We start from the raw sequence: 15,173 nt of genomic DNA on the forward strand, positions 1-15,173 counted from the left end.
TGTGGGACAGAAGAAAGATTGTTTTTAAGTATTTTCTTTAAGCACTGGAAAAAGTAGTCCCTAAATATCATTGATTGTGTGATGAGGGACTACTGCAAACAAATATTCGTTCACCTAATAAAATGGTCAGATCTGGACAATCAGTTGGGTCCTTTAAAATAAGCCTTTTTGGTAGCACTGTACTCAAAAACATTTACTACTTCTAAATACATGTGCATTTAATAATTTCTGTTCCTACAGAATAGCCCAGGACATTTGTGCTATACGTAAAATAGAGAGCAAAGCCTTCAAGTATAGCACTTGCAGGGTGCTGGACTCTCGGATATCTAAAAGAGTCAGTCTCAAATTGTTATATGTCTGTATTCCTATGTGCTTCCACAGGTGTTTACCTCCATGAGGAGACCAAGTCTTATATTGCTTAGAATCTGCATCTTGGATCACTTCTCAAGGGATTTCTTTGTCATTTCTACTGCATGTGCCCTCTTGCCTCCCATTACTATTTGGGAGTGATATTTATTAGTTGAGTTTCCAGCAGTTTTCATAAGCTGGTATTTAAATACACAGATTGGGGCAGGGGGTGAGGGGGGCATAGAATTCTTCTCCCTAAAATGTTGCCTTAATTGTGTGACAAGCATGTGTGTATGTATTTTTTTTTTAATCCATATATAAAGGTTAAGATAGTTCCTATCTCAATAGACTTGCAATTGCATCAAAGTCATATTCTTTACCATAATAATTTTCATGTGTTTCTTCTACTTCTCACTCCATTCCAGTCTGGTCCTTAATAGGCAATTTCTGGATTTTTCGCAATTGTTTTAACAGCATCTTTGACACACAAGTGATCTGCTAGAGGGTGGTTGCACTTTAATAGTGTACAGAGAAAAATCTGCTAATATGGAGAATAGTCAGTAGTCCTTGTATTTATTTATTTTATCGTTTAAAATCTTCTGCATCTTTGTTGCCAGGTAACAAGTCAGAAACTTAAACTTGATTCATTTATGATGGATGTCAGAACAGCTTATTACTTTTCTTACCCCAAAAGCACTTTATGGTTCCAAGACAAAAGAAACCAGGAAATAAGTAAAAAAAAAAAAAAATCCTTGCTGTAAATAGTAGAATATTAGAAGGATGCTTTTATTGGTGTTTGTTTTAATATGTGAATGGTAAGTGCTATCTTTGGTCACAAGAGGTTGGGGCGGGGGGGAGGGTCCCTTACTCTCCTCCAGGGCCAGGGCAATGCCACTTCATTTGGGATGTGGCTGGAATTCCATGCTGGTGCTGTCTATCTGTTGTGGCTCTGAAGCAATGAATAATCCCAAAGGGATGAAAGAGGCTATTCACCTTACTTGCAGTAAATTGATGCCTATGAATGGGTGTTACGCACAAGTACAGTAAGGAGAAGAATCCAGGTGGTAGCCATGGTCAGGAATTTCATTATAGAGGTGGAGGAGTCTATAAACGTGGCTGCTGCTGGTAAGCCCTGAGTGTGACAGAGCAGTCTACGGAAGAGTTTCAAACTGGTGATGTCTCTCTTGCCTACTAATTTATAATCTTGATATTATTTCAGCATGTGTCTGTCACATGGCAGGAAGCCCTGCAGCTGCAGATAATTTAGAATTAATGTAGGATTCTCAGGAGTTGATCAGGTTTTGTAGTTCCTCACATATTCTGAGGAGTTATGATCAAGGATTACTGTGTTTCTTATTTTCCTTTGGAAAACCACAAAAATAATAGAATATAATCCACAGAAAATTTAATCAATTCATATCTCCCAGTGTTACATCCTTAACAGTCAATCTTTGGAAATTCTGCCATAGATTAGTAAAGGATCTCTTAGGTTTCTTAACCATTCTAAGACAAATATACATTTTATAATTTCAGAGCTGCTTGTCTCTCATACCTTTTTCCTCTTACTTTGAGCCAATAGCAGACAATTCCCTATTCTGAAAATGTTACTTGTTCACTGTACTGAGACAGACCTTCGTGTCTCACTAGCTTTGTGATCCCTTCAGTTTTGGCGATTGCCTGTGGAAAGTCTGAAATGGCTTCCATCGTAAATGTTGGTACTTTTATTATCTTTAAAGAAGCTGTGGGAACACTCGAAGATTTCTGCCTCTTAGAATCCACTTGATGTTTTCCCCACTATTGGCAACTCCCAGTTTCCTGGTATTAAACAGTTTCTTGATTCATCTCAAAGTCAGCTATAGCTAGAGGTCAGAAAGCTAGAAATTCTAAGGGCAGAGAGATACTACCAGACACCTCACTATTTCTACTGCTCTCCCTTCCACACACTGCTGCTTGGGAAGCCTCGATCCTACGTGAGGGTATTAGGGAAAGAAAGGAAGATTTCTCTCACTAGTAGTACATAGTAATAAAAATGTTGGGAAGCGCAGAATATTCAAGAGGACAAGAAACAAAAACAAGTGATAAGTAGCAGGGGCTGCCCCTGTTACACAAGTCAAGAAGATGGTAAGCAGTTAAGTTTGCCTGCTCTGGTTCAATGGCCTTGCTGCTTTGTCAGTTACTGGGGATGACTTCTGTTAAGATTAGAATGGGCTTTTTGTTCAAGTTTAGATTTTTTTTAAAAATAACTTATGAGAATTTTTCAGAAAAAATACCCCAAACTATAAAAGGTAGTTATGTGTGTTGACCTTATGTTTTGCCTTCACGTGCTTTCTGTGGGTTGCCCTTATTTTTCCTATTGACTGGACCTGTTGACTTCTCTAAAACTTAAATGTCTCAAAAATATTCTGCAGAAAGAACTATTCATCTGCAATGCAGTTCAACCCAACTATTGAAAGAGGTAGATTTTCAACATGGTTTATGAAAATGAGCTAATCTTTTCAGGATCTCTGTAGGCTTATCTCTGAGTGAATGGGCAGTGGGGGAAGATAAAATATTTGTCATCTTGCAGGAAGGTCTGTATTCATGACCTTTCAAGAATATTAATGCTATTTGCCATTTACATCTCTGCTGATAACATTTTATATATGAAACATATGCAAACATGAGTGTTCAATTTTGATTTCTCTAGCAAAACTATGATTACTTCAAAAAAGTCTTAGGAGATGCTTTATATTTTTGCTTTACAAATTTCTTTTTAAATACTTGGTCTTGAAATGTTTATAATATTTTTTCAGTGTTTAGATATTAAAAGCCTCAGGAAATACCTGTTTTTTTCCATGTGTTCTTTAATAATTTGGTGATCAGTAATGCTGCTTTACCTAAAGGTGTATATTTGCAGAATGTAGACCTTTTTCACCATTACCAGTTTTATTTTACTCTATTTTGCTAACAGAAGAGTTGGTTGCACTTTTGGGGGTCTTAATGTAATATTGTGGTGGTTACCAATATCAAATACCATTGTAAGAGGGTGCTTATTTTGACAGAAGATCTTTGATCTTCAGATCTGTGAAAGGAAGATGAACTAAGTTCTAACCTATATGGGAGTGACAGTGTCCTTTCTTAAAGACACCATAACAAAAAAATCTCAGCGTGGTGGTTATGGGCCTGAGTGACTCTCCTACTTGCATCTCACATTTTGCACCAGCATTTGAACTGTAAAACTTTCTGCTTTGCTACTTAACTATTCTTTTTTTTTTTTTTTCCTCCCAGACCTGGATTTTATTTCCTGGAACAAAATAACATTTTAGGGTGCCATTAATTTTAAGATTAAACAAGTCATAAAATGTAAATAAGCTGACAAAAGAGCATTTACTTTCTTTTCACAAAGTTGTTAGCATTAGGATTTCTGGATCTTCCTTCCACCATGATTCACTTCTTCCTCTTGGGTGCTTTACAATGAAGTCACTGTTATGGTTATTATATTAGTGTGCTGCACAGGGAATGATTGATACCTCAGAAGAGAAGGAATCATAACTTCTTTCTTTAGCCTTGGTCTCAAAGACAAGCACTAACACATTTTTGGGTGTTTTTTTGGCTCAGAGATTTCAGACTTGGCGCCTGCAACCTTCCAATTCCCATTTGGACAATCAATTCCACATCAAAAATCTTACCTAACTGTGGGATTGTGATGGTTGGACTGTGCAGCCCACCAGCACTTATCTCAAAAAAAAAAAAAAAAAAAAAAAAGGCTCTTCTATTCTTCTAAATTCCTCAGCCTCTCAGCACCCCTTAGAGCTAGTATGTGCTATAGTCTGAACAAATATGCATCGTGGAGCTCCATTTGTTAGCGATACCTGCGTTGCCTCTCTCGTGACAAATAATGGAGTTAGTGTGGCTTTTATACCTAATATCATTCATGATTCTGCATGTGCCTCCTATTTAAGTTGTTCTTCACTCACCTTTAAGACCATAAGTGGTGACAATAGGTAGCTGGTTTGGGAGAGGAGGGTTTTTTGAGCTTAGGGATCTAAAGTAGGTATTTATTTTACAGACGTTAATGTTGAACAGTTTGAATCCTACGCTTGAAAAGCTGTGTAGGCCAGGACAGGGAGGCATGGATGTTGGCGGCTGGTGATTTCCTTTGCGCCAGTCAGATACCGTGGGTCTAGCCATAAACTAGTCTCCTGTGCCAAGAACCCCTTTCTCAATACATGTCCCTCTCTGGATAGTCCCAAATACTCCCCTACTTCCTTACAGCACTCTGGTTTTAAACTTCTAGGTGTATCAGTATATGATAGCTAAATGTGGTAACGGGAGATGTGAATGTGTAGGCTGCAAAAGGCACACAGGTCTGAAGGAGGCCTGAGTTGGGGAGAGGCAAAGGAAGAGAGAGGGGGGAATTGGTGATAGAGGAAACTGACGTTGTTACGAAGAGGAGCTGAGGTGTAGTGGGAGCATGACCTAGAAAACTAGTAGGGTAAGAAGCAGTAATGCTGAGAACTTGCTTTGCTGTACCCAGCTCTTAATTTGACGATTGCTGCAATTTATATTTCTGATAATTTGCTTTAAGAGTAATTGGTCATCTTCCATTCCCCTTGGATGGGTATCTCTGTGTGGATAATGTACATACATTAGGTTAAGGTGACCACATCTTTAGGCACCTCTGAATGTGCTAATGTGAGCGCAGCTAACAGAGGCAGCGAACAGACGCAGCAGTTTGTGCAGCAGTGTTTGGGCTCTGACTAGAACTTGAGGATCTTGTTGGAAGTTGTGGGCTTTCTGAGGACCCCCGAGGAACTAGCAGGTGATTGCTGTGAACAGGAAAGGGGAAGCTAGGCAAGGACAACTGCAGGAGGCCTTGACTTCTCCTGGGAAAAGCTCCTGGGAAAAGCTGTAGCTAGGAGTGGCTGCTGCTAATGAGCTCTCTTGGTTGCCCCTGACCAGAGGGAGTTGGGGCCTTTGATCCTGGTGGCCCTTGATTAGGGCGGGTCAAGCACCCTCTTAGCCAGTGCTAGGGAGAGGCCTATATAAGAGCCAGGCCTAGAGCTCAGCTCCCAGAGCGCAGCGAACAGAGGCAGCAAACAGACGCAACAGAGGCAGTGAACAGACGCAGCAGTTGGCGCAGCAGTTTGCGCAGAAGGGCGCACGAAGGAACCTTCATTTCTGTTCTCTGTGGTGTAGGTTTCCTCAAGTATGGTTGTGACGTGCCGCAGAGCGCGTTCCCCAGTGGCTGTTGGAGTTGCTGTGTCAGAGGCTGCGACCCAGACCAACCCTCTGACAGTAGATGCAGCTCTACAGGTCTCAGGCTGGAGGGAGTGCTTGGGGCCTCTCCAGGAGGCCTGGGCTGGCAGTCAGCTCTCCTGCAGGAGGTGTGCTGCTGTTGACAAGCTGTGTCGTCAGGTAAGGGAGTTACGGGAGGAGGTCAGTAGGCTGCGCAGCATCCGAGAAGCGGAGCAAGAGATAGGGTATTTTTGGAGACTGTGCAGCTTCGGGAGTCCCAACCCCCCACAGCAGTGGAGTTGCCAGAGGGCTCTGTGCCGTGTGAAACGGTACATCATAACATCATAGAAGAAGGCTGGAAACTGGTCACTGCTCGTAGGAGGAGAAAGGCTCCTACTCCTCCCGAAGACTTGCAGCTGAAGAACAGGTTTAGTGCCCTCCAGGATGAGGAGGAGATGGGCATGGCTGCAAGGGAAGTACCTGGAACAACAGACCCTGTGCCCTGCCGGAACACCCAGAAGAAGCGACGGGTGATTGTTGTGGGTGACTCCCTGCTGCAGGGGATGGAGGCATCTATCTGCTGACCTGACCTCATGTCTAGAGAGGTTTGTTGCCTGCCAGGGGCTCGATTACGAGATGTCATGGAAAGACTGCCAAGGCTTGTCCACGCTTCGGACTACTACCCACTGCTGCTCTTCCATGTGGGCGCCAATGACACCAAGGGCAAACTGGAGACCATCAAGCAGGATTTCAGAGCTCTGGGGATGGTGGTCAAGGGTCTGGGAGCCCAGGTCATCTTCTCCTCAATCCTGCCAGTGAGGGGCATGGATGAGAGGAGGAGGAGACGGACTTTCCAGGTTAACGACTGGCTGCGCCGCTGGTGTTGTCAACAGGGTTTTGGTTTCTACGACCATGGGACCCTGTTTGAAGATCGACAACTGATGGCGAGAGATGGGATCCACCTCACGAGGCGGGGCACGCGGGTCTTTGCCAACAGGTTGGCCAACCTGGTAAGGAGGGCTTTAAACTAGGAAAGATGGGGGAAGGGGAGAGTTATAGTGCCAGGGTAGCTGGCAAAAGACAGCTCAAGTCAGGATGCCTCCAGCAGGTGAATGCAGCCAGGGAAGTGCACATGGGATGTGCCTATGGAGGATCCTCTTGTATCCCTCCTGGGAAACCTGCATGCTCGATCACCTCTCTGAAATGCCTGTACACCAATGCATGCAGCACGGAGAATAAACAGGAAGAACTAGAGATCTGTGTGCGGTCGCAGGGCCATGATCTCATTGCCATTACAGAGACATGGTGGGATAGCTCGCATGACTGGAGTGCTGTCATGGATGGCTACGTGCTTTTTAGGAAAGACAGGCCAGGAAAGCGAGGTGGTGGAGTTGCTCTTTATGTGAGAGAGCAACTGGAATGTATTGAGCTGTGCCTAGGGGTGGATGAAGAGCGAGTCGAGAGCTTATGGGTAAGGATTAAAGGGCAGGCTAGCATGGGTGACACTGTTGTGGGTGTTTACTACAGGCCACCTGATCAGGAAGAGGAAGTTGATGAGGCCTTCTACAGACAGCTGGCAGTAGCCTCACGATCCCAGGCCCTGGTTCTCATGGGGGACTTCAACCACCCCGATATCTGCTGGAGAGACAACACAGCTAGGCACAAACAGTCCTGGAGGTTCCTGCAGAGCATTGGTGACAACTTCTTGACACAGGTGGTGGAGGAGCCAAGGAGGAGAGGTGTGCTGCTGGACCTCGTACTAACAAACAAAGAAGGACTAGTGGAAGATGTGAAGGTCGTGGGCAGCCTTGGCTGCAGTGACCACTGGTGGAGTTCAGTATCCTGCGAGGAGGCAGCAGGGCACTAAGTAGGATCGCAACCCTGGACTTCAGGAGAGCAAACTTTGGCCTCTTCAGGGACCTACTTGGAGAAATCCCATGCGTTAGGGCCCTAGAAGGAAGGGGGGTCCAAGAGAGCTGGTTAATATTCAAGCATCGCTTCCTCCAGGCTCAAGAGCGGTGCATCCCCATGAGTAGGAAGTCAAGCAAAGGAGGTAGGAGACCTGCATGGATGAGCAAGGAGCCCCTGGCAAAACTCAACCAGAAGAAGGAAGTATACAGAAAGTGGAAAGGGGGACAGGCCACTTGGGAGGAATATAGGAACGTTGTCAGAGTATGCAGGGATGCGACGAGGAAGGCTAAGGCCCGTTTGGAATTAAATCTGGCAAGAGATGTCAAGGACAGCAAGAAGGGCTTCTTCAAATACATCAGTAGCAAGAGGAAGACTAGGGAAAATGTGGGCCCTTTGCTGAATGGGGTGGGTGCCCTGGTGACGAAGGATGCAGAGAAGGCAGAGTTACTGAATGCCTTCTTTGCTTCAGTCTTTCCTGCTCAGGCCAGCCCTCAGGAACCCCAGACCCTGGAGGCAAGAGAGAAAGTCTGGAGGAAGGAAGACTTTCCCTTGGTGGAGGAGGAGTGGGTTAGAGATCATTTAAGCAAACTTGACACCCACAAATCCATGGGCCCCGATGGGATTCACCCACGAGTGCTGAGGGAGCTGGCGGATGTCATTGCTAAGCCACTCTCCATCATCTTTGAAAGGTCATGGAGGACAGGAGAGGTGCCTGAAGACTGGAAGAAAGCCAGCGTCACCCCAGTCTTCAAAAAGGGCAAGAAGGAGGACCCAGGGAACTACAGGCCAGTCAGCCTCACCTCCATCCCTGGAAAGGTGATGGAGCAGCTCATCCTGGAGGCTATCTCCAAGCATGTGGAGGACAAGAAGGTGATCAGGAGTAGTCAGCATGGCTTCACCAAGGGGAAATCATGCCTAACCAGTCTGATAGCCTTCTATGCTGGAATGACTGGCTGGGTAGATGAGGGGAGAGCAGTGGATGTTGTCTACCTAGACTTCAGGAAGGCTTTTGACACTGTCTCCCATAACATCCTCATAGGTGAGCTCAGGAAGCGTGGGTTAGACGAGTGGACAGTGAGGTGGATTGAGAACTGGCTGAATGGCAGAGCTCAGAGAGTTGTGATCAGTGGCACAGAGTCTAGTTGGAGGCCTGTAGCTAGCGGTGTCCCCCAGGGGTCAGTCCTGGGTCCAGTCTTGTTCAACTTCTTCATCAATGACCTGGATGAAGGCACAGAGTGCACCCTCAGCAAGTTTGCTGATGATACAAAACTGGGAGGAGTGGCTGATACCCCAGAGGGCTGTGCTGCCATTCAGAGAGACCTGGACAGGCTGGAGAGGTGGGCGGAGAGGAACCTCCTGAAGTTCAACAAAGGCAAGTGCAGGGTCCTGCACCTGGGGAGGAATAACCCCATGCACCAGGACAGGTTGGGGGTTGACCTGCTGGAAAGCAGCTCTGCGGAGAAGGAGCTGGGAGTGCTGGTGGACACCAAGTTAAGCATGAGGCAGCAATGTGCCCTTGTGGCCAAGAAGGCCAATGGTCTCCTGGAGGGGTGCATCAGGAAGAGTGTTGCCAGCAGGTCGAGGGATGCAATCCCCCCCCTCTACTCAGCCCTGGTGAGGCCACATCTGGAGTAGTGTGTCTAGTTCTGGGCTCCCCAGTACAAGAGGGATGTGGCACTACTGGAGTGAGTCCAGCGAAGGGCTATAAAGATGATTAGGGGACTGGAACATCTCTCTTATGAGGAAAGACTGAGAGAGCTGGGCCTGTTTAGCTTGGAGAAGAGAAGGCTGAGAGGAGATCTTATCAACGTGTACAAATATCTGAAGGGAGGGTGTCAAGAGGATGGGACCAGGCTCTTTTCAGTGGTGCCGAGTGACAGGACGCGAGGCAACGGGCACAAACTGAAACACAGACAATTCCATCTGAACATGAGGAAATACTTTTTCACTGTGTGGGTGACAGAGCACTGGAATAGGTTGCCCAGAGAGGTTGTGGAGTCTCCTTCTCTGGAGATATTCAAAACCTGCCTGGATGCGATCCTGTGCAACGTGCTCTAGGTGACCCTGCTTGAGCAAGGAGGTTGGACTAGGTGATCTCCAGAGGTCCCTTCCAACCTCAGCGATTCTGTGATTTTGGATGAAAGTTTGGAGAAGCTCATAAAGGTGATGTTCAGTTTTGTTGTTTGGAGCAAATTCAGCTTGCAAGCAAATTTCATGCAAATTCCCTGTTTGCACTGCTGCTGAGAAGTGAGTACAGTAAGGCTGGAGTTTATGCACTGCCCTCTGCAAGTGAATATGGGGTAGATTTCAGTTTATATTGAAGTGTATGTGTATTCATTACTTTTACATACACACCATAACATACATGCGGTGTACCTGTGTACTTAGGAAACACTCATTTAAACTGCTCTGATTTGAACAAGAGCAGAGTTCTGACTCTTATAGTCACATTCCAGTTTGTCCTCCCCAAAACATCTTTATGCTTACAGGAAAAATAAATATGGGGAAGAATTGACCATATGACTTCATTAGTATATTTTTGTACTGGTAGACCTCCAGTTGAAACCTACAGTGTAAGAATTGATTCTTGCTACTGCTCCCTGTGGATTGATGTAACTTTTCTTTTTGATAAACTTGCTATAGAGGTGAAAGGATTAAAATCAGAATCTCTTTGGTTTTGTTTTTTATGTTTCAGTTTAGTTTCTGACATAAATTTGCATAGAAATCTAGCCAAAACTACTGTCCAGGAGTGGTGCTGCGTGCCAGATCATATATGAAATGGAACAGTTGTTTGATCAGTGTTACTCTGACTTGCTTAATTGCTTTTCTGTGGCAGGATGCTTGCTAACAGGAGACTGGATGTTTTTGGTAGAGCAGTCTCTAGTTCTCATTTCACATGGTTTAGCAATAAAGTGCCTACTGCATCAGATACTTGCTTCTTTTGTTATACACAGAGTATGGGATGCTGGAGTAAAGCACTGTCTTTTTTATTTGCAATCATGAAAAATATTTTAATGCCTTAAGTATTTAAAAGGCCCAGTTGACTGTCATAGCTCAGTCTCTTTGCTTGTTCCTGTAACAATCTCTGAGAAGCAGAAGGACTAAAGACTGAAAACTGAAATGTAGACAACTAAATCTTGTATCACAAAGCAGAATTCTGATAAAACTGCAGTTATTACTCAGTGCTGTGTAAAAATAGTCTAATTCAAGGTCTTCAGCCCTTTTCAGCTATTTCCCTCAATATTTTGAGTGAGCTTTTCACGTTGTCCTAGAAACAAGAAAGTTCCAGATACCTTAAGAGGTGACTATGTGATGGGAACAGGAGTCTTCTCCCTGGCCTGGCCATGGACTCATATACTCAAAAGAGAGAGGTGGAGAGAATACTGACTGCACCACTTATTTTGTTTATTTTAACTAACTTCACCCACCTGCACTAGATGTTTTTCTTGTTGCATTGGCAGTGCAGGAGAATCAGTTGCGTTTCAGATTTTTCACTCATATCTGGGATGAGGTAACCTCAACCTTAGATATGAGATCCAGAAAACACATGTTATTCAGGTCAGCAACCTACCTGTGGGAGGTGGTTGGGTATATTGTCACCTTGCTAGGTAAGGATTTAAACCAAGGTAGAAAAAAAAACAAACAGCCTCTCTTGGAAATGATGATTCATAGTCACAGAAGGTATTCTACCATTACTTCTCTTCTTTGTTAGCTTTGTTTTTATGGGCTCCGCAATCTGTATGTTATTTGGACACTTTGGATATCTCATTAAAAGTTGTCTGAAGAATCAAAAGCTTAGGAGTAATCTTTTTCAAAAAAAGAATGCCTTTAAAGCAGCTAGAGCGGTGGAAATATGAATTCCAGTTTAGTTTTTAGCTTTATCATGGGTTTTTCATTCATGGTTTCTTGTAATGTGTCAAGGTGTCATTTGACTTCTCTAGTCTTAACCTTTATCTCCTCCATAGGAGCTGATGCAGCAAAATGATATTGGCTATGTACTAAATGCCAGCAATACTTGTCCAAAGCCTGATTTTATTCCGGAGTCCCATTTCCTGAGAGTGCCTGTGAATGACAGCTTTTGTGAGAAAATTTTGCCTTGGTTGGATAAATCAGTGGATTTTATAGGTAAGAGGAAACATTAGATTGTCTCTCTCTAACAGTTTCTAATTTCTTTAATGTGTTTGTCTCCTGTTTTAGCTGGAGGAGCCCTGAATGCTTTTTGGGTGGTATGAAAATACCATAAGGGTCTAAGTATATGATCACCATCACTTTAAAAGCACAGAAGCAAAATAACAGGAAGATTCTGTCACTGTGTGATCCAGCACTTATGGAATAAAGACACTTTTTAAGAGCCCAACTGTGCTTTCTGGCAGCCTGGGGAGATATCTGACACTCCTGCATAGACTGCATTAGAAAATTAAGTATACACAAATCCTGTCCTTAGCTTTGTGCAGTAACCAAATGGATGAACTGGCTAAGTTGTTTCTAATTTTATATGCAAGTAAAAGCAAGAATTCACGATGGAACAATCGCCTTTCCCAGATTTCTATGTATGGTTGCTTATGTTCATGTCAAAGTAGGTGCAGTATGCTGTAACTGCAGTGTGTTTCCTATGTGTAGTCACATGCTTCTTTATTAAGTTTGGTGAAAGAGAAAATAAGTGTCTTTTGTTTAAAGGTTCCATGAGATCCGCAATAAGCAGTTAATGTGGAAGTTTTAACAATTTTAAAAACAGTGGTTTTTTGCAAACTCTTCATCATGCTATAATGCTACTGAGATTGACACTTGACAACTCCTTTGCTATGCAGAAAAAGCAAAAGCATCGAATGGATGTGTGTTAGTGCACTGTTTGGCTGGAATATCTCGCTCTGCCACAATTGCTATTGCATATATCATGAAGAGAATGGATATGTCCTTAGATGAAGCTTACAGGTAAGGACAAAATTTCCATTCTCCCAACCCATTAATTCTTGTGCCTGTCAGCTTGCTTTTAAAGTGAATGATATGATCAAGGGAAGAAGCAGACACATTATTTTATCCTGTAGTCCATTGGCTTCCAGGCAGCCTTGCTTTAAACATAGGCTTCCTCCATAAACAAATTAGTGGTTGTATGCAGACATCACACACCTAATACTAATTCCCCACCTGCAGAATGCTGATGCTGGTCTTTGCTCTGGGTAGGCAAGTATATGGAATTTAAACTGCAGTAATTGCTTTAAAAAATACATAAAATATATACACATATACTTATAAATGTGTGTGTGTGTGTGTATATGTGTGTATATATATGTGTGTGTGTGTATAACACATGTATACATGCACGTATACGTATATATACAAATGTGTGTGTGTATATGTGTGTATATATCTATTTATACATCTATGTATCTATATATATAGCACACAAGAATATCTTGCAAGCCCAAGAGAGAAAGGAATGGAGGAGGGTGAAGAAAGAACTGAGAATATTTATAATCAGGCTTACAACAAATGCTAGACAGGATCTATCAACTTCAACTTGGTAGCTGGTAACGCTCTCAAAGAAGTGCCTTCTAGTGAAATGTTGTCTAGGAATTAAAAAAGCTTCTTTGTTGGCAGTAAACTAAACCAAAAAGTCTTGGAAAGAGTATTTGGAGGTATCAGCTGTTTATGGCATCAGGAATTTTTATGCAAAAACAAAACAACAACAACTTTTTAACCTTTCAAATCACGCTGTTTCTGTGGTTGGATTGTAAACACTTTGGTACGTTCCAGGTAACTTGACTGCAATTTACTGTGACTTCTGTATTTCCCTTAACAAACTGCTTTTAGTTCCCATATTGCACTGTAAATGTTGGCTATCCTCTTGCTGGGATTTATAGGCTAATTGGTGTGGCTGATGTATCTCTATAATATGCATAGTTCAGAAGTAATTTGAACAGTTGCCCTGGAGCAGATGGAGAGGAATACCTTCCAAAACTGTGCTGCCTGCTACTGCTGTCTGTAAAATGCTCATTATGACAGGACAAAGGGCACTGGATAATCTGTCTTATGGGACACTTTATTTTAAGTTGATGAATGAAAATAATTACATATGGGTAGAAAAAGTGTGTGTAAGAAATACCTGAACTGCAAACATCTCTCATTGCCTTTAGACATCATCTACAGTATATTACTAGTACTTGCTCACAGTTTTGTCCGGTAATTTCAACAGGTATGGTGACACAGGCTGAAATAAGAGGCACAGATGAAAACTCACAGTTATACAGGAAATGACTGTATAGACAATATAGATGAATTAATGGATATGGATGAATAATGTGCAGTGGATTAGCCTGATTCACTGAACAGACCATCTGATTTCAGGCTGCAGTTGTCTGGGGACTAGAGCTGTGAAGTACTGAACACTTCTAAAAGACCCACGTTTAAGTGAACATCTCATTGGGTTAAAAGCAGTTGTCATTGATATACAATAAGTGCTTCTTCTGAATTTTTGCATTACATCTTTGCATTAAATTCTGGTTTGTTTCTTAACCAAACCTGAATTGAGTGTGAAGTATTAATCATCCTTGGGCTCTTTTCTTTGCATTGTAGGTATCGAACAACTCTTGTGAAATTCAGATTATATTTTGCTGTGTTTCCTTTGATACAGTTTATGGTGAAAGCGGTCTGTATCAAACCTCACTCGTTGGTTCGGGATCTTTTGTTGGCAAAGCTTGAAAGAAAAATATTTTTTCTGAGCTAATGAAAGGCATTAGATAAAGTGTTTGTCTGACACTGTATTTATTACAAAAATAGAAAGGCGACACTAAACGTTACTTGAAGTGAAAGGTCTAAGGAAGTACATTGCTTTATCTTCTGTTCCTTTTGTAAAGTTGACCACGCAAAGGAAACAAACATGAAAATTAAATGTTACGCATGCTCTCCAATTACAAAAAGACTGCATGTCTTAAAATAAAAAAGGTTGTGCAAAGCTTTAAAACTTGTCAGGAGGATCTGGAGACTTTCTGGAAACCCTCCCCCCCCCCCCCCAGGTTAGTTTTAATTTGGGAATGTCCTGTATTTGGCAATAGGAAGAGGAAAAGGTTGGCAAATGGAGAAAAATATTAAGTTTCAAGAGAGATTCTTTAGTTCAGTCTTTTAACACTGAATTTGGGGGCCTTCATTCCAGCATAAGCAATTCAGTCACACAAATTGATACAATCTTTGTTCATTCTTTTCCTGTCAAAGCTAGTTGCACTTGTTACTGTAGTAGTTCTATAAAGCAAGATCCTTCTGGTTGCACTGCTATTTCTGACCTGTGTTCTGGTAGCCTCTCCAAAAGCCTGTTCCTTCAACCTTTTCCATGCCTTCATTTGTATATTGGGAAGTTTCTGGTGGTGTTCTGTGCCGTGAGATCTTCCAGTTCATAATATCAGCTTGACTATTTCTACTATTCAGGGAATTAGCAGAAAAGAGTAGCTCGCGCTGTGTTCAAAAAGCTAAGCATCCTTGAAATTGTTTGAAAATGAAAAAAATGCATATTTTGTCTGATTCTTTCATGTGCTTGCTTGCATTTCTATTGGTATATACTATACGGACAAGTACACATAGGAATTTTTCTCATGCTATTTTTAATGACTACATGCTTAGCTTTTGTACACATCCCCAGAGAGATTTTCTGCTTTTAAAAATATTTAATTCTCCAAGCAATCCATTCTGTGTGTGTTTGTATTAGA

At 42.6% G+C, this 15,173-nt stretch overlaps 1 protein-coding gene across 1 annotated transcript in view; it reads left to right on the plus strand.

The window, feature by feature from the left end:
- Positions 1-15,173, plus strand: part of DUSP16 (dual specificity phosphatase 16) — a 39,217-nt gene that overhangs the window by 18,693 nt on the left and 5,351 nt on the right. Inside the window, exons 4-5 of the mRNA XM_013947475.2 lie at positions 11,442-11,601; positions 12,285-12,408. Coding sequence (XP_013802929.1) covers positions 11,442-11,601; positions 12,285-12,408 — 284 coding nt within the window. The remainder of the gene's footprint in view (positions 1-11,441; positions 11,602-12,284; positions 12,409-15,173) is intronic.

Source organism: Apteryx mantelli, chromosome 1 (genome assembly GCF_036417845.1).
Source record: "Apteryx mantelli isolate bAptMan1 chromosome 1, bAptMan1.hap1, whole genome shotgun sequence".
Classification (NCBI taxonomy): domain Eukaryota; kingdom Metazoa; phylum Chordata; class Aves; order Apterygiformes; family Apterygidae; genus Apteryx; species Apteryx mantelli.